Source organism: Aspergillus versicolor (assembly GCF_001890125.1).
Source record: "Aspergillus versicolor CBS 583.65 unplaced genomic scaffold ASPVEscaffold_12, whole genome shotgun sequence".
Taxonomy (NCBI): domain Eukaryota; kingdom Fungi; phylum Ascomycota; class Eurotiomycetes; order Eurotiales; family Aspergillaceae; genus Aspergillus; species Aspergillus versicolor.
This window is the reverse complement of record NW_024467535.1, coordinates 279,369-296,418: the sequence shown is the minus strand read 5'-3', so window position 1 is coordinate 296,418 and position 17,050 is coordinate 279,369. Positions and strand designations below refer to the sequence as shown.

Below are 17,050 nucleotides of genomic sequence, written 5' to 3'. Positions count from 1 at the left end.
GACTAGATCGTCCGCTATGTGATACCGGCGAAACGCCTGCGATAATGCGTGCAGGGCGGAGCGTGGCTGGACTGCCATCCAAGTTGGATATCACTCAGTAACCACATCAGCAGCCAACCAGTAACCGTAAACAGTTCAATTCAAGCAAATTCCAATGCTTAGGTACCACGTCCAAGTAGGCTTGATCAATATGCTTTACTACGTATGTGGCGGCCGGGTATGTGAACTCTACCTATAGTTCCAAGAGATCCATCCCATGTGAATGGCCCTCTGGGGGGCAAGCAACGGACTAGGCTGGATTTGCCTTTGTGGCGTCTGTCACAGCGTCTTCAGATGCTTGACGCGCGTTCTGATTCACTTATTGGAATGTGTTGATCCACCTATCCCTTGTTCCGGACCGTGCAGATCTGCTATCGACAACAGGGCGTCTCACCATGAGACTGTGACTGGGCTGACCGTACCTTGGTCATGGTGCCTTGCTGGCGAGTGGCGTTTCCTTCCGGTTGGCTAGTTGGCAAAAGGAATATGGTGGGTGGTGGAATGCTGTTGTTGATCCAGTGGCCGAGTATACAGGGTATACAGTGAGAGAAACTCAGTATACAAACAGTATACAAACATCGTTCCCGATGAAGAACATGACATGTTTCATGTTGAGGAAACGCAGCGTCTACAGCATGACGTAGGATACCATTCAGCCCGAATCCAACAGCCGGGGAGGCTCCTCCATATCCCATGCCTCCCATCCAGCAAGTCAGCCGATGATTATTTGTCGTGATATCAAGGCCAGTCCCACCATGTCCCACATCTTCTGGGTCGAACTCGTCAACCCCTGCAAGGGTTCTCGACCAGACATGCTTGCTATCCTCCGAACCCCCTTGGCGATCATCCGAGCCGATATGTATTTAAGAATTGGTCCATCTGGGAAACCTATCCTTCTATCAGCCAGATCTGACCAAGCTTCACAATGGGCATCACGGACGATGAAGTTGTCGCGCACCCGGTAGACCTGACCCCAACCAGCTCCAACGAGAAGGAGGAGCTGGTGGATACATACCCTGATGGAGGCCTGGTGGCATGGCTTGTTGCCCTGGGCGCGTGGTGTGGCTGCATCTCTGCGTTTGGGCTCATGAACAGCAACGGCGTCTTCTCGGACTGGCTCTCTACGCATGAGCTGAGCCATTATGACCAGGGCACCATCTCGTGGATCTTCAGTGTGCACAACTTTTTTGTATTCATGGGCGGCATCCAAGCTGGTATGTTGATGTTCAACCCTTTCTACCTACCAATGCTAACTGTTTAGGCCCCCTATTCGATCGATATGGCCCCAAGTTCCTCCTTGCTCTGGGCTCTGTCGGCCTCACTGCAGCAGTCATGGCATTCAGCGTTGCAGCAGGTAAGCACAATCCATTTCAGAAGCTTCAGGATATATTCTTACAGTACCAGAATTCTACCAGTTCATGCTCAGCTTCGGCGTCCTAGGCGGCCTCTCGGCCTCCATGATCTTCACCCCCAGCATCGCCGTCGTCAACCACTGGTTCCTCAAGCGTCGCGCCGTTGCAACCGGCATGGTAATGACAGCCGGAGGCATCGGCGGCATCATATTCCCCCAGATCTTCAGCGCGCTGGCGCCCAAACTCGGCTGGGCCTGGGCAATCCGCGTGCTCGGCTTCATCGTCCTCATCACCAGCGGCACAGGCACGCTGCTACAGAAAGCACGCCTAGAACCCGACGCCTCATGCCAGAAGAAAACCATCGACCTGCGCGTCCTCCGCGAGCCCACGTTCAACTACACCACCATCGCCATCGTCTTCGTCGAGGTCGGCTTCACCATCCCCGTCGCCTACTTGACGTCCTACGGCTCTGCCAACGGCATGTCCGTCCAGTCTGCCTACGCTCTCACGCCTATCCTTAATGGAGCTTCGATTCTAGGCCGTCTCCTCCCGGGCTTCGCAGCGGATAAATGGGGCCGGTTCAACGTGATGGTCGTCACGAGTACAGTCACCGCAATCCTCACCCTGGTACTCTGGCTCACGGCCGGAGCCAACCAGTCGGCTATAATTGCCTACGCGGCGCTCTTCGGGTTCTGGAGCGGGTCTGCTTTCAGTCTCGCACCTGTGTGCATGGCGCAGATTTCAAAGACAGAGGACTTTGGCAAGCGCTACGGTACTTGCTACACCTTTGTCGCGGTCGGTGTGCTTGTGTCTCTGCCGATTGCGGGCCAGATATTGCAGGCGCAGACGCATGGTGAGACGGAGCTCTATTGGGGCTTGATTCTGTTTACGGGCCTGTCGTTTTTGATTTCGGCGGTGTTCTTTGCTGTCGCCAGAATTCATGTTACTGGGTGGAGGTTGAAGAGCATGTTCTGATTCTGTTCCTGTTCCTGTTTCTGCTTCCGGATATGGTGTTTGTTTGTTTATTTTTCCCAGTTGGGTTGTCTTACGATTCGTGCATGATATGTTAGGGACACTGTGGACATATTGGTTAAAAGGGTTTGTTTGTTTGGCATGGCGCGGCGTTGGTTAGGGTTAGCGCTTGATAGATTAGAGTAACAAGACTTCTAATATCTCTCCAATTTCCTGGAATAGACTGCTATAGTTTCTAGGACGACTTTATACATGTCGACCATTTTCCTTGTCAGGTAGTAGTTTCGACGATCAACTAGTGGGCCAGTTTATTGCCATTAACCTGTGGACTCTCCATATTGAGTAACAGTACTTTGCTCAGCCCTTAAGGAGGGAATTTATTTACTGTATATGAACAATGTACCCACTACCTGATTTGGAGATAGTATATCACGCAAGGTAATATACCGAACAGGTCCTGCCCCCAATCCTAAACCTTCGAACTCGACCTCAACAAACCTGATTTCGAAGATCCAAATCCGCATCCAACCAAATCCTTCGTCCCAATGCATGTTTCAGTCTCAATTGCCCACCTCACACTGACCTTTGGCTGCCCAGAAGCCTATCAAGTACGAACCGGCGATGCCGCTCGTTCTTAAGCAGAACGTCCCCTAGACCGAAGAGGGCCAGAGGATAGCCATATCTGGCACCGATATGGATTCGATTATTGTGATGAGGTGGTTTCCCTTGTGCGGATCCAAGATAAGGCTGGTGATGTATTCAGTTTGCTTAGTAGATCCAAGGCATCTAGTATGGATATGGTAACGTCCATCTCGCTCTCTTCGAAAACCCAGCTAAGTGGCCTTCTACGTGGCATATACAGATACTCGCGGACCGGGCGGCATATCCATGCCCCCAAACCTACTGATCTATGGCAAGAAGGCGCAGAAGATCCTTCAAGCTTATTCAAATGTTACCTTCAACGATACCGGTATCCCGATATCCTCCTCAGCCCCGGAGCACATCCCAGCACAGGAAGCCACCATATCCAAGACGACATCTCCGACCTAAAGCCCAAGTCGCCGCGAACCACGAAGGCACGACACTTGTCCAGTCCTTATCGAAGATACGCCCTCCCAACAGAGCAACCTATATGAGCACCATCCAAACGGCCAACAAGCCGTGCGATCCTACCTCACAGGACGCACAAAACTCGGCGCGAACATCAAAGCAACAGACCAAATAGGCAACGGCCCTCTGCCTCAGCATGACAGTCTCCCCTGGATCGCCGGTATTCGACTTCACAGGCATTGACGTTGAGATTCTCTTAACATTGCCCCCGCGTTCTGCGCCACCCACATTTGGTCTTATTATGGAGAGGGTGGCGCCTTATGAGAATTATTAGGTTGGGAGGGTGAAGGCACAAAATAGGGAGGGGCGGTGGGCTAATATACGAGCGAAGAATATAAATCGCAAGCAGGCTGAGGCCGGTGGGATCCATACTCCTGTGGGTGAGAGATAAAGGTATCGTGGTAATTCAGTTAGGGCTCCACGATCTTGCTTATGCCGCGGCACAGTTGAGTGATGTTCAGTTGACTGTTTGCATTGACTTGGCAGTTTAGACTTTAACTATAATAGACAAAACATACAAGTCAAACAGCCCAAATACGTCATATTTGCACATTTGCATTTCAATCAAACAGCGATGTGTACTCGGCTGGGGAAGCCGACACAGTATATAAACCTAGGATACATGTAGTAATTAAACCTTTAAAAATATAAATATATACACCAGCTATACATTATGGAATCCATCCAACTCAAGTCAACCTTCCACCACTCCACCAGCACCCATACCTACTCCATCCGCTGGACATCTCTCGGAAACAGCACCTCCCCACCCCTAATCTTCGTCCACGGCACCCCCTGGTCCTCTCTCGTCTGGCATACCTATGCAAAATCCCTCTCCAAACACTTCCACGTCTACCTCTTCGACAATCCCGGTTTCGGCCACAGCCCACTGGGAACACCCCTCCCGGGAAAGAAAGAAACAATCACCAAAGAAACCGCCCTAGACGCAGACCTCGCGCAGCAGTCCGAGGTCTTCGCCGCGCTGTACAATTTCTGGGCCGGGGACTGGCATTCCCAGCATGCGAAGGCGCATGTAATCGCACATGATCATGGCGGGCTCATGGCCCTGCGCGCGCATTTAGTGCATGGGTGCGCCTTTGCAAGTCTCTGCCTGATTAATGTCGTTGCGCTGGGTCCGTTTGGACAGCCGCTGTTTAAGCTTATTGCGGAGAATGAGGGCGTGTTTGATTCCCTAACTGGTCCGGTGTTTGAGGGCGTTGTGGAGGCTTATATTCGGGATGCGGCTTTTACTGAGTTGAGTAAGGAAGATATGGAGGTGTTGAAGAGGCCGTGGGTTAAGAGTGAGGAGGGGAGGAGGGGCTTTGTGCGCCAGATGGTGCAGGCGAATAGTCGCAGTACGGAGGAGGTGGAATGGAGGTATCCTGAGGTTGGGAAGAAGATGCCGGTGCTTGTTGTCTGGGGCGAGGAGGATAGATGGATTCCTGTTGAGACGGCTGGGAGACTCAAGGAGAGGCTGAATGCGAGGGAGGTGGTGCTGATCGAGGGGGCTGGCCATTTGGTGATGTATGACCAGCCGGGGAAGTTGGGAGTTGAGCTGGGCTGGTGGTTGAGTTCTGTTCATTAATGCTGATCTGGTTATACTTGTTATACTTGTTATACTTGTTATACTTGTTATACTTGTTATACTTGTTATACTTGTTATACTTGTTATACTTGTTATACTTGTTATNTACTTGTTATACTTGTTATACTTGTTATACTTGTTATACTTGTTATACTTGTTATACTTGTTATACTTGTTATACTTGTTATACTTGTTATACTTTTCGTTCATTCAACCAATAATCTATTGATAACCAAATAATTTCAAGAGGCAAGATCATTCAGACCAACTTCATTTTGCTACATTGCATCTACTGTAGTACAAGACTCGAATTCGGTCCCATCCCAGCAATGCATATCTTACTAATTGTGCGATTGTAACAAGCAAAAAAAATACTTCAAAGCAGAATATAATTATAGAAAGAGAAAATGGCATCTGTATCCATTACTAACTTTGCTCGAGAACTAAAAGAGGGAACTCTACCATGACCAGGGTAGTCTAGTACTCCGTATACTGTAAACAATCAGAACAGGACCTCCCAATCCCCACTCATTACGGATTACTATTTTGACTATACTCTCACACAGGATTTGGAGGCTGGTTGAAAACACCGCAATCCTTCATCACATCGCACAGCATGATTGGCAAGTTGGACAGGAAACCAACGCGGGGTGAAGCATCTATCACGTCGACCGAACCAACTGACTCGATTCTGCCCGTTTCGCGCAGAGCAATAGGCTCATATTCCTCGACCTGCAAGTCTGTCACGGTCTGCTCCAGCCCGTTCTACAAGTCTGCTGTGATCGCGGTGTGATTGAGTGCAGATATCCCATTCCTCTCCGGGTGGAGCTGGGCTATAATTGGCAGTTGTCCGGGAAGAGAGTTTCCGCTGTGCCTTGATTGGGAGGGACTGCATGGGCCAGATGTGAGGGGTTTGCTCCAAGGGATATTATTGGCAGATCTGGATGTGATGGTGTGCTGGGCGTGCAGATGGTCGGCGCTTAGCAGGGGGCGGGAGACTCATTGGCCGAGCCCTAATTCCTCCTCCTCCTGCTGCTGCTGCTTCTTCTTCTCTTAAGATATATAGCCGCCCACTCTCCGAGCTGCAGTTTTCTGAAACATCTTCGCTTCTTCCGCCCTCGTCGCCATTCTATTTTTGTTTTCTGTTGCTTTGGCTGGTCCAGACAACGTCTATCTTTAAACGCCCTCGGATTAATTTTGGAAACATCTCATACTTCATACTTCATCCCCAGGTTTCAGACTTTGTTGACCAAAGTCTGCCTCGTCAATTCGCCATTATATCTTCATCGCTTGCTACCACCTCGCCAACCCTCCTGCTCTTGAACCAGCGCCGGAACTCTCACTCCTCACCACAACTCCAAAACCAAGACAACGCAGCAATGTACCGCCCAAAGCCCAAGCTCTCCGTCTCCATTGCCGCCGCCCAATCCACCGTCTCTCGTCCCTCCCTCTCCCTCAAGTCCCCAGGCCCTCTGCTCTCCCCACGCAGTCCGCTGTGCCCTCCCAGCCCCGCCCCGCCAGCAAAACGCTTCTCAAGTCTCCAAGTCCCAGCGCCCCCCAGCTACAACTACGTCAACTCGTGCTCATCCAAGAGCATCCTCAAGAAACAGGCCGGGCCGACGGGGACATCGGCGTCGAAGCGCATCCAGTTTGCGAGCCCGACGGTGCACTGCATCACGCCGATTGAGAACCGGGATGAGTACTACGGGACGTACACAAAGCTGTCCAAGGAGGAGAGGAGGTGGATTGTGAGGGAGTGAATTGCTGTTGCTTTGATTCATCTATTGTGTGTATGTGCATGGTGACTGAAGGGTTGGAAGAGAGTGTTTGAAAATGTAGGGTGTAAATGAGCGATGTACTTAATGACTTATGATATGACTGGCATGAACAATCCAATACAATCCTTATATAAGTTTCCTTCGTATAGTAGGCACTATTTACAAATACATGTTATACACTATAATACACAGAGTACATTCACCTCACCCATCCCCCAACCCCCAAAACACCCCCCTCTTTCTCAAGAGACCACTTCCTCAACGCCCGCACCGAATAATCACTCCTCCACCCGGCCTCAAACATCTCTATCCCCGCCCATCCAATCATCGCCGCATTATCCGTACACAGCGCCGGCGGCGGCGCCACAATAGCCACATGTCCAAACCCACGCACATCCAAGAACGACCGCAGCACCGTCATGAGGAACTTATTCGCCGCCACGCCGCCACTCACAACAAGCGTCTTGACGGGCACGCTCTCCGGGATGGGGCGGTGGTTCGGCTTGGGTTTCCACTGGCACAGCGATTCCAGCGCGATGATCGTGCGCGACGCAAGGTGCTCGAAGCAGACGCGCATTGCTTCGCGGGCCATTGCGACGCGCTCATCATCTGATACCGACTGTCCTGCGGTTCGTTTGCGGGTGAGGATCTGGCTGATGGCCGGCGCGACGACTGCGAAGCTGAGTGCCAGCTGTCGTGTCTGGGCGTAGGGCGTGGTGATGGACCAGCCGTACGGCGATTCTTTCTTGGCAATGGCGATTTCGTCGCCGCGGGTCCGGGGCGCGGTGTAGTCGGCGTAGTCGGCGGGTCCGTTGGGGAAGGCGTACTGTTCAAGCAGTTTGCCGTACATTGTTGTTTTGGAAGATTCTAGGAGTGTAGATGGGAGGATATCACGGGCAGCTTTGTCGAGAGCTTCCCCGATGGCGACATCGGTGGTTGTCGCGAGGATGGAGTGGTCGGTTAGAGAGGACGAGTTCACGAGGAGGGTGTGTCCCCCAGAGGCGAGGATGGAGAGAAATGGAAACTCGGGCGTCATTATTTGGTTTGTAGAGGGGTGTGAGAGGGCAGAGACAAGACGGGGCGTTAAGAGGTGTGCCTGCATGTGGTGTACGCCGAGGAAGGGGATCTGCCACGCGACAGACAGACCCTTGGCTGTGTCAAGACCGACGAAGAGGTTTGCGCGCATTCCTGGGCCCCGAGTGACGGATATAAAGTCCGGCTTCTGGCGGCTGTTGCCGTCGGACAGCGTAAGTACTTTTCTGTTATCATTTTCGGAGTCCACGGCGGATGGGAGGTGCACCAATGCCTTGTTGACTAGCTTTGCGAGGTTCTCTTGATGGGATTCCAGGGCGGGAATAGGATGGATGCCCTGGTATGCTGTCAAATCGGCGGTGACATTCTCGAGGAAGTGGATTTTGGCTGAGCCGAATTGATTTTTATCGACTATTGCAACGGAGGTATCGTCACTGGAGACGGGAATTAACGTGCATTCTGGATTTGGAGTCATCCAACTTACCATGATGATTCAATCGCAAGCGTCAAAAGGCTGCGGCGCGGTAGGAGCACACTCTGTCGAGATCCGCCGCAGAGGATCCTGCGGCTAGCAGCTGAAGCCGGGCGCAGATACAGCATGAGTTCAAAGAAGGCCGCATTGAAGCTGTTGACGGCGGATCCCGAAGAACGCACCGGATCTCGGGTGAAGGTTTCGCCGGACGCCCTAAACCCTATAATGACGGCCCGTTTTGGACACCATGGAAATCAAGGAACTACAACAGGCAGACCAATGATATCGATTTCTTTCTTCCGAAAAAATATCTACAGCTGTGCCGAGTACGAGGTGAATTACCGCGTCCATGTCCTTCGCTAGGGAGTCCGTTGTTCGAGACCCCAATTCCCTCACTACGTATTGAAGCAAGTCGTTATTTACATCTTCCAACGGATGCCTCATGTTTAGTATGATGGTTTCTAGGGCAAACGTTAGTCCGAGTTAGGAGGCGTGGAGCGTAAACGAGGCCAGGGAGATAAACTATACTTTCATCAACAACCCATAGCCACACTTGATTTACCTCCAGCATCAAGTCAATTATACAATTCGATGCACCAGTGTTGCACGGTTCCTGCGGTGCCATGGAGATATTGGCTCCTTGCTGATGGTGAACTGTTTTGCGAGAAGTGCACACGCTAGCCCTAATTAACTCATTCAGCCATGTAAGCAACCTTTATCAATCTTTACCAAGCTCTGCGAGTAGTACGTTGTTTAAAGTCTCTGATGCTCCTGTGCAATCAGAAACTTCCATGCTACAATTCCTGGTACTATTCACACGACCCAGACTAGAATCGTCGGACACGGCGCGAATCTTATTTTCATTTCAGCTCAAGAGTGAACCCGAATTTAAAACATTTCAGAGAACGAATAACCTTGTAATTCACAACGTATCATTTTATCTATATCAAAGATTCGCCTGTCGGTCGCTGGCCAATATCAGAACATGCCGCCATCATCCCCGACACATTCCACCTAGAGACGGAATGAGGAAGAGAGAGAAGGGGAGAACCCACTATGCAAAGAGATACTTGGCCGCATGCTCGACGTGGTCATCCGAGAACGTCGCCATGGTATAATAACTGTGGTCATAATCCGGCTGGTACCGCACCTTGATCCCCGTGACACCAGCTTCCTTTGCCGCCTTCTCCAGGTTCTCAGGGAGAAGCTGGCCTTGCTTATAAAAGTTGTCGCCCGTTCCCTGCACCTGTTAGTCTATCTCATTCGCATATGGAATCCGGCTGGATGTGAACATACCACATCAATCAAAACATCCAACTCCTTCCCCTTCCACCCCTTGACCAACTCTGACGCATCATGCTCCTTCCATTGCTCCTTGTTCTCCTCCCCAAGATACCCGCCAAACGCCTTCTGTCCCCAAGGACAGTTAATCGGGTTCGAGATGGGTGCGAACGCAGAAACACTCTTATACTTGCCAGGGTTGCGCAGGAAGAGCGTCAGCGCACCATGCCCGCCCATGCTGTGCCCGGTGATACTGACACGGCTGCTATCGAGCTGTGGGAACGCTTCAAAGACTGTCGCGGGCAGCTCCTCAGTGACGTAATCGTACATGTTGTAACCCTTGTTGTAGGGTTCCTTTGTGGCGTTGACGTAGAAACCGGCACCAGTGCCAAAGTCCCACGAGTCGTTTTCGCCGGGGATGTCGAGGCCGCCTTTTCTGCTGTTAGTTGTGTTTGTTTCACTCGATTCGATCATCGGGGCTATGACGTACGAGGACTTGTGTCTGGGTACAAGACGGCAATTCCCTTCTTGCTGGCTCCGTGCTGGAAGAAGCCCTTCTCAGAGCAGTTGTCCGCTGTGCAAGTCAGACCGGAAAGATAGATCAGGACAGGTAGTTTCTGGTTGGGTGTCTTGTATGCCTGCGGCGGGAGGTACAGGTTGAAGGACATTTCGCAGTTGGTGGACTTGGCGGCATGGCTAAGCTTGAGAAGCTTGCCGCCGAAAGAGGCAATGGTTGCTTTCGTTGTGACGGACATTTTGGCGATAGAATACGGCGGCCTGGGATTAGGTGGAAGATGTTGAAGTTGCTGTTATGATTGCGAGCGCGGGAAGAAACAAGAAAGAGAGCGAGTGAGGGGAATGAGGGGCAGGCTTGGCAAGGCTTCCCCCACTCCCCGCATCGTTTCTCTCCTTCAGGCAATGTTTCCCTCGGAAAGACAAGCAATGGAGATGCAATCATTATAACATTAATAATAAAGATATATATACAGCCTGGAAACTCCTCTATCAATGCACCGGCCTATCCAATAATTACTCTAGAAAAATACCAGGAACGCCGTAAACCACCGGCGCCGCGCCATTCAAATACTTCAACACGCACGCACGTCGTGACTGCGAAACCGCTGCATCAAGACCAACTTTAGCGTCATCGTCTCCAACAACTCTCTCTTCTCCGCAGTGGTCTGGACCAGACCCCAACAACCCCCAATTCTCAAAAGTCGCCTTGGCAAACCGATCAATGTCCTTGTCCGTGACATCCCACAGGGTAGCCACCAAAGCCGGAGATCCAGCCTGCAGGTAATTCATCGGCGTGCCGTACGGCTCATACTCGCCGGCCTCCGTCAGAGTGCCGCTGCTACAGCCCATGAGGAAGGTCACCGCGCATTGATCGAGCCGCTTGATTGTTCGACCCCGGATATATTGCGCGCCGCTTCCGTGCCCGAAGTATAGGAATAGACTCTTGGAGTCGAGGCCACTGCTGAACTCTTCTTCTGAGGGTTGGCGATTGACAACACCATTCCAACCTTTGAGGTTAGACAGGTCTGTCTCGAAGGTGCCCTGGGTCGTCTGTAGATCACCGGTGGGATTGAGAATGTAGGTGCCGTTGCGGCGGTCAATCCCTAGGGTGGACTTTTTCTGGGAACGGAACTGCAACACCCGTTCGCGAAGACATTCTAGGGACGGGACTCGGCAGACCGGAAGACCTTGTAGACAGGGCAGCGACTCCCACGGGAACAAGTGTAAAGACTTGTCCAAAACAAGGACAGTGTTATTCGGTCGCTGCTGCCGGGCACCATTGCTTCCCGCCGTCTCATGATAAGCCCTGACGGCATCTAATGTCTCAACAACCATCATGTCAAAATCGACTTCATCATACGCATTGCGCTCGCCCTGGAACTGTAGGATATCCACAACAAAGTAAAGCAGATCCATCAGCGTATCCTCCGGATCCTCCTGTTCGTCCAAGTCTTTAACACCAACAAACAATTCCAACACGTTGGGATGCAGGGTCAGCTTTGGGCCTTCCACCCGACTTCCCTTCTGCCTCGAAGGGAGGTGCTTGTCAAGAATATTCTCCAAAGAGCTTGCAAATCTAGAAAGAGATTTGGTGTCATGCGGGATAGGAGAGAATATTCCCCTGAAACCTCCAAACCAGACATTCTCAATGTTCTGTAGTAGGTTTTCCATCCTGCGATCAAGCGCCTCCCGATTCTTCCACCATCCCTTCTTAGCTTGTCGGTCGACTTGCAACTTCGCAGCGTGAGCGCTCTCATTAGCCAACCGAATAAGCTCTTTCATTTCGTCCCTGCCGTCCTCAAACGTGAATTGTTCTTCCTCATCTTCAGAGTTTCCGCGTCGAAGAGGAAGGCGTAACAGGAACGGCGCGCGACCTTGATGCAAGCGCGAAACAACAAATTCGGTTTGGTCTGCGCTGAGAGACAGGGAGAGAACATTCCAGTTATCCGGAAGTATGTCAACGTACTCTTCGGTGAAATCAGAACCCACGTCGTCCGACTCGATCAATGCTGAGCGCGGCCAAAGCAGAGGATCACAATAATCAGCCAACTGCTTATCGATACCAATAGCAGCTCTTTCTCTGGCAAAAGCACCAATGCGACCAATTTCGTTCATCGTTGCTGGGGACTCCGGCCAGGCAATTTGATTTTGAGATGCAGTAGCGTGAGACAGCATGGAGATGCGGCTCATCAGTTGAGATGCACAATGACTATCCAGCGTAGACCCAAGATGGGTGGCGGTGTCGAAAATGTCGTTCAAGCAGATGCCGGCCTTGGATAACATAATAGAGAAATCCTCCACTGCGGGCTGAGCTTTCGACCGAGTACCTCTGGTAGGTGCTCTAGCTCTCCGTGATGTGGTCGGCTTGCTGGTGCTTCTCTCACTGGTGGCTGCACTGGGTTGCAGTGAGGGCAAAGAAATCGTCGATTCTGGAAGGACACAGTATACTGCATGACTGGCAAAGTGCCGGATGGCGTCCGCGAGAAGGTGCTCACTCTCTCCAATATGTACCGATATCTTGCTGTCTCTTGTCACGGCAAATTTCCGGGCGTCATTCAGCAACCCAGAGGCTTTCTCAAACTCGTGCTGTGCACGTAAAGACCCAGCCTGTTGCCGAAGGATCTCACTCTTCACATGAAGGAGTGTGTTCGAATCAATTGGTGTCGCTTCAGTACTGGGTGGTGGCTTGGGAGTACTTCGTGCAGAGGTTGTTCCGCTGCGGGTTTTCCGGGTTGATGCCGCTGGGGTTTGCCTAGTCGCCCTACTCTTTGGCCGAATCCGCAGTTTATCCATCTTTTCCTCCAATTCAGGTACATTCGCAGATTCAATTATCGGCTCGGTGTCAAAAAGGCCACCCATAAGCTTCTCTGCCTCTCGAAGGGTCTTGTATTCACTGCGATAATCACCCTCCACTCTATGAAGTGCGGCAAGGCTTAACCGCAGTGAAACTAGTTCAAGACTGCTTTCAAGCTGCTGGGCTGAGTCTGTGGCAGATTTGAGAAGTTCTTGGCCCTCAGAAATATGGCCGCCAAGAATCCAGTGAGAGCCTAGCTGCGCTTGGGAAGCGATCAAACGAACGTTGGCATTCAGAGACTTGTTGATTTTCAAGGCTTGCTCCCCATAGTATACGGCATCTTGGAACAATCCATGGTGTGCGGACAAGTTGGCCAGATGGAGCAGCGAGCTGTGATGCGACCCGATATGCGGCCAGAATGGGGCTCCTTGGGAATAGGTGGAGGATGTTTTCGACACCTCAAGCTTTGCCATTCCCTCGACGACAACCTCGAGTTCGGAGCTATCGCCAGTAATAATTTTTTCCTGTTTTTTCTGGGCAAGCTTCTCAACCTTTGCCCATATCCTGCAGTTTAGTCTGACGGACAATTTGGCAAAGTAGAGAGCATCCTTGATCGAGCCTTGGGCGAAGGATAGTCGCGAACTCATAAAAGCGGCATCGGCAACTAAGCGTTCCCAAGAGATTTTGGTCAAGACTGAGCAATCGTTGAGGTCCTCCACTGATTGATTCTTCTCATAAAGCATCCTAGCTGCCGAGAGGACACTCGCCGCTTTTTGATTATCACCCGTCTCAAGGTAGAATCCCACGCGAGCCAATTCATACGATAACCTCGCCAAGCAAGAGACTTCATGCCGTGTAATGTAGCCGTCTGCCCGGCCAAGGAGAGAACGTGCTTTGGTACAAAGTCCGAGGCGGCAATATTGCAGAATAAGTCGGGAGAGAACGACAATAGCCTCGGAGAATGCTCCAACTCCCTGTAATTCGGTAACACGCAATACCAACTCCAGCGTGGAAAGTTGAAATTTCCAGAGACCGTGAATTTCGGTGTAGTCGACAACAGCTTTCATCTGAAGCATATAGTACTCGACGTTGCCGACACATGATACGAGAGACTTCAATTCCGTGCAGTCTTGCAGCATCGCATTCCAGGATGATATGATGGACGTCAGCTGTTCAGGTCCGAGGGTACCTTCAAGAAGGCCTAACGTGAGGCGAACCGAGTTCTTGAAGTGCGTACCCAGAGAGGCTATATCTTTGTCGTCTTGGTAATCATCGCTGTCCACTCCGTGGTGTGCCTCGTCAACAAATCGCTCAAGGAGCTCTGGATCCAAAGACCCGGGCTGCTCCAGTGCAAATCGTAATCCGCACAAAGCAACCCGCAGCCGCCGAATTGGGTATTGCGCCGCGGGGTAAACATCGAAAAGTCTCGACGCAATCTCAGTGAAAACGGAGCGGAATATATGCTCATTGTTTGCAGCGGACTGGATCTCGGTTAGAATGCCCAACTGCCACTCCAGAACGTGACCTCGTTGGACAGTAGGGAGGGCGTCGTCATCGAAGATCTCATTCACCGCAGACCGCTTATTTCGCAGTTTCACTTTGAGATAAGCGGAAAAAACTCGTCCAAGCGTGAACTCGCTGTGTTTTGGGTCGTGGCTAATTTGATGAGGGAAGCATCCATCCGTACTAGAAGTAATTTTGTCGAGAGCCCCGGTGGCAATATGTTCGCTAATAGATTGGCAAAATGCAGCCTCTGCCTCCGAAATGCCATTTGCCTCAATATACGTATGTGCTAGTCTCTCGTATTTGAGGGGAGCGAAACCAGTTGTCCGCTGAGAAGGCGAACACCCAGAAAGCAGATTAGAGGATTGTTTCAACAACGGCAGAAGTTCACGCGCACTCTTGCCAGCCTCCTTTTCTTTGAGATATCGAGACCAGAAAATATTAGACAATTTCACGAGGGCCATGCCAGTAGAATCGGCCGTAGCTGGGTTGTCTTCGGAAGGCTCGATCGTCTTTAGAAGGCGTTGGCAATCAAGCAGCGTAGAGACTATTTCATCCCAAGGCGGGCGCTGAGACATGACTGATAGTCTTCCAATGGCGACAGTAGAATCCACAGCTGCGAATACAATATTCTGGGCGGTATCGATGCGTTTCTGGAACCCTTCTTGGTCTTTCATTTCATCATCCGCAGGTCGGCGTCCAATGTAGCGTCGCAAGAATCGCACAAAGGCATTCAAATATTCGTAGATTCGTGGGAAGGTGGCATTGTTGTTTTGTGAGTCCTGCTCCTTGGATACTACATCGCCAAACCAACCCATGGCAAGCTTCTTCAGCTTAGCTGCCTCAACCAGCAGCTCATCGAGATCATGCGAACTTCCTTTCAGTGGCAGGCTGAGGGCAGTCGTTGCTTCAGAAACTGCTTCGGAAACCTGCCCGTCGAGTCTTGCTGATGACTTAATTGCTTGAAAATGAAGTGTCGCAATCTTGCACCGACCAGTGGCCAATCCTAGAAATTGACCATTAGCGAACGGTTGAAGTGATTCCGTGAAAAGCTGCAAGGATTCCTTGAAGCACCCTGCGTCTTGGGCGAGCTGCCCCAGGATAGTTGCAATCCGGGCGACTGACAAATTATCCTTAACGCTCGTCGAGGAACGGGTCTGCGTCTTGGCAAAAGCAGACTGGAGTCGAACGATGCTCTTATATATGGAAGCAAATTCGACCTTCTGGATGCTTTTTGTCGCCTGTGCAAAAGCCCCGATGTATCGTGCCAAAGGATCCCACATCTCCTTGCCATCCTCACAGACATGGCCAGATATCTTCCAGGACATACATCTGATCTCGAGTGATAGGAGTTGTAGAGTCAAAAGTGTTACCGGCTTCATGCGGTCCTTTCCAGTGTTTGAATTGCTGTTTTGTACGGAAAGAGACGAGACGGTACTGGACAATAACGCAAGCTGAACTGCGCCTTTATCCTTCGATAATGCTCCTGATTCGATGGCCGCCAATATGACACTAGCCGGGCTACTTTCGTGGGCCAGTTGAAGGAATGGAACGAGTTTCTGGATGGTAGCAGGTCGTTTCTCTGCTGATATTAAACGTAACGCATTCGACTGGAACGACACGAGTAGACCGTGAACCGACCGAGCGTTCGAGATGTTTGAGAATGACAAAAGGTCTGACATGCGTTCTTTAGTCGTTTCTTCGGCCTCTCCATCACGAGCATCCCTTTTCCCCGCCTTCTTGCTACCGCTCGCCAGGTCATCAAGATACTGCTGGATTCTCCTCTTCAGCCCCCTCAGCTCTTTATACGCCATATCGTTGAGACCCAGACCTAAAAGCCTGCCCGCCAAAATGCACGCGCCTTGTTCGAGCTGCATATTCGGCAATCCATCCCCTTGTCCTCCGGCTCCCGATTCACTTTTCAACAACCGGAGACACGAGAGTGATAGTCTCGCGCATTCCCCGACTGCTGAAACCCCATTGTCCGTTTCTGTTGGTGTCTGTTCCTCCGATTGCGTTTGTTTTGATCGATTCGTCTTCGCCCCCCGTTTCACGGGACTTAATTCCTTCCGTTCTTTCAGCCTTGGTGCGGATGTTTTCACCGCATCTGAAAGAGTCTTCAATGTCGTATTAAACACCTCCGTCGCCAGTACAAGTTTCTCTTGGTTCGATAATCGCGACTCGCCGAGCGTATTGAGGCCAGTTTCTAGTGTAGATGTTTTCGTCTTCGTCGTCGTTCTCGCCCGTGAGGTCTTCGCCCTCGACGCAGCCGTTGTATTTGAATTCGTAGCTTTCGCAGACCTCCCTACTTTCTTCACCGTTGCACTTTCGACATCTGCTGGGCTCCAGAAAAGTGTTTGGAGCGATAACACGGTGGCATTCGAGCATGTTGATGCCGACCGCACGGTCTGTTTTACCGATTCCACGGCGGAATCGGAGGGGAAGGATGTAACTGCCATGGCTGGCTATAGCATGCCTCTATGTAATTTGTGCTGGAGAAAGGCTGGGGAATATTAGCGATGCAGACGTCGTGCTGTGAATTCAGCTCAATTCGACATTCAACTCCAAGCTTGAACGACACAAAGCTAATGATTCCTGGCCGAGACCCAACGGAGC

At 51.2% G+C, this 17,050-nt stretch overlaps 7 protein-coding genes across 7 annotated transcripts; 4 read left to right on the top strand and 3 right to left on the bottom strand.

Moving 5' to 3' along the window:
• Positions 1 to 964: 964 nt before the first annotated feature.
• On the top strand, positions 965 to 2,502 carry ASPVEDRAFT_201459 (MCT family MFS transporter; the record flags this gene model as incomplete). The annotated part of the gene is made up of 3 exons (XM_040809341.1): positions 965 to 1,253; positions 1,301 to 1,393; positions 1,444 to 2,502. The coding sequence occupies 3 exons, from the start codon at positions 965 to 967 to the stop codon at positions 2,364 to 2,366; spliced, it is 1,305 nt and encodes a 434-aa protein (XP_040672760.1). The 3' UTR covers positions 2,367 to 2,502.
• A 576-nt stretch (positions 2,503 to 3,078) lies between these two features.
• ASPVEDRAFT_352680 (uncharacterized protein) lies at positions 3,079 to 3,629 on the top strand. The gene is made up of 2 exons (XM_040810959.1): positions 3,079 to 3,163; positions 3,226 to 3,629. The coding sequence occupies exon 2, from the start codon at positions 3,274 to 3,276 to the stop codon at positions 3,586 to 3,588; it is 315 nt and encodes a 104-aa protein (XP_040672759.1). The 5' UTR covers positions 3,079 to 3,163; positions 3,226 to 3,273; the 3' UTR covers positions 3,589 to 3,629.
• A 479-nt stretch (positions 3,630 to 4,108) lies between these two features.
• ASPVEDRAFT_46381 (alpha/beta fold hydrolase) lies at positions 4,109 to 5,068 on the top strand. Its single transcript, XM_040813538.1, has one exon. It carries the CDS (start codon positions 4,147 to 4,149, stop codon positions 5,056 to 5,058), a length of 912 nt encoding a protein of 303 aa, XP_040672758.1. The 5' UTR covers positions 4,109 to 4,146; the 3' UTR covers positions 5,059 to 5,068.
• Positions 5,069 to 6,437: 1,369 nt separating this feature from the next.
• Positions 6,438 to 6,818, top strand: ASPVEDRAFT_141259 (uncharacterized protein; the record flags this gene model as incomplete). Its single annotated transcript, XM_040807731.1, has 1 exon — positions 6,438 to 6,818. The coding sequence occupies one exon, from the start codon at positions 6,438 to 6,440 to the stop codon at positions 6,816 to 6,818; it is 381 nt and encodes a 126-aa protein (XP_040672757.1).
• Positions 6,819 to 7,035: 217 nt separating this feature from the next.
• ASPVEDRAFT_141136 (N(6)-L-threonylcarbamoyladenine synthase family protein) lies at positions 7,036 to 8,468 on the bottom strand (the record flags this gene model as incomplete). Its single annotated transcript, XM_040807722.1, has 2 exons — positions 7,036 to 8,302; positions 8,353 to 8,468. 2 exons carry the CDS (start codon positions 8,466 to 8,468, stop codon positions 7,036 to 7,038), a joined length of 1,383 nt encoding a protein of 460 aa, XP_040672756.1.
• Positions 8,469 to 9,220: 752 nt separating this feature from the next.
• Positions 9,221 to 10,507, bottom strand: ASPVEDRAFT_46379 (S-formylglutathione hydrolase). The gene is made up of 3 exons (XM_040813537.1): positions 10,112 to 10,507; positions 9,637 to 10,052; positions 9,221 to 9,580 (listed from the first exon to the last, which is right to left on the bottom strand). Exons 1-3 carry the CDS (start codon positions 10,374 to 10,376, stop codon positions 9,395 to 9,397), a joined length of 867 nt encoding a protein of 288 aa, XP_040672755.1. The 5' UTR covers positions 10,377 to 10,507; the 3' UTR covers positions 9,221 to 9,394.
• Positions 10,508 to 10,564: 57 nt separating this feature from the next.
• Positions 10,565 to 16,980, bottom strand: ASPVEDRAFT_46378 (C50 family peptidase). Its single transcript, XM_040813536.1, has one exon. The coding sequence runs from the start codon at positions 16,891 to 16,893 to the stop codon at positions 10,651 to 10,653; it is 6,243 nt and encodes a 2,080-aa protein (XP_040672754.1). The 5' UTR covers positions 16,894 to 16,980; the 3' UTR covers positions 10,565 to 10,650.
• Between the last annotated feature and the right edge of the window lie 70 nt (positions 16,981 to 17,050).

Excerpts from the sequence above, each read along its gene's own strand:
- ASPVEDRAFT_352680 (XM_040810959.1), top strand. The coding sequence starts at position 3,274 with ATGGCAAGAAGGCGCAGAAGATCCTTCAAGCTTATTCAAATGTTACCT.
- ASPVEDRAFT_46381 (XM_040813538.1), top strand. The coding sequence starts at position 4,147 with ATGGAATCCATCCAACTCAAGTCAACCTTCCACCACTCCACCAGCACC.
- ASPVEDRAFT_46379 (XM_040813537.1), bottom strand. The coding sequence starts at position 10,376 with ATGTCCGTCACAACGAAAGCAACCATTGCCTCTTTCGGCGGCAAGCTT. Across the intron at positions 10,053-10,111 it reads GTACCCAGACACAAGTCCTC|GCGGCCTCGACATCCCCGGC; the intron begins GTACGTCATAGC and ends ACAGCAGAAAAG. Across the intron at positions 9,581-9,636 it reads TGGATGTTTTGATTGATGTG|GGAACGGGCGACAACTTTTA; the intron begins GTATGTTCACAT and ends TAACAGGTGCAG.
- ASPVEDRAFT_46378 (XM_040813536.1), bottom strand. The coding sequence starts at position 16,893 with ATGGCAGTTACATCCTTCCCCTCCGATTCCGCCGTGGAATCGGTAAAA.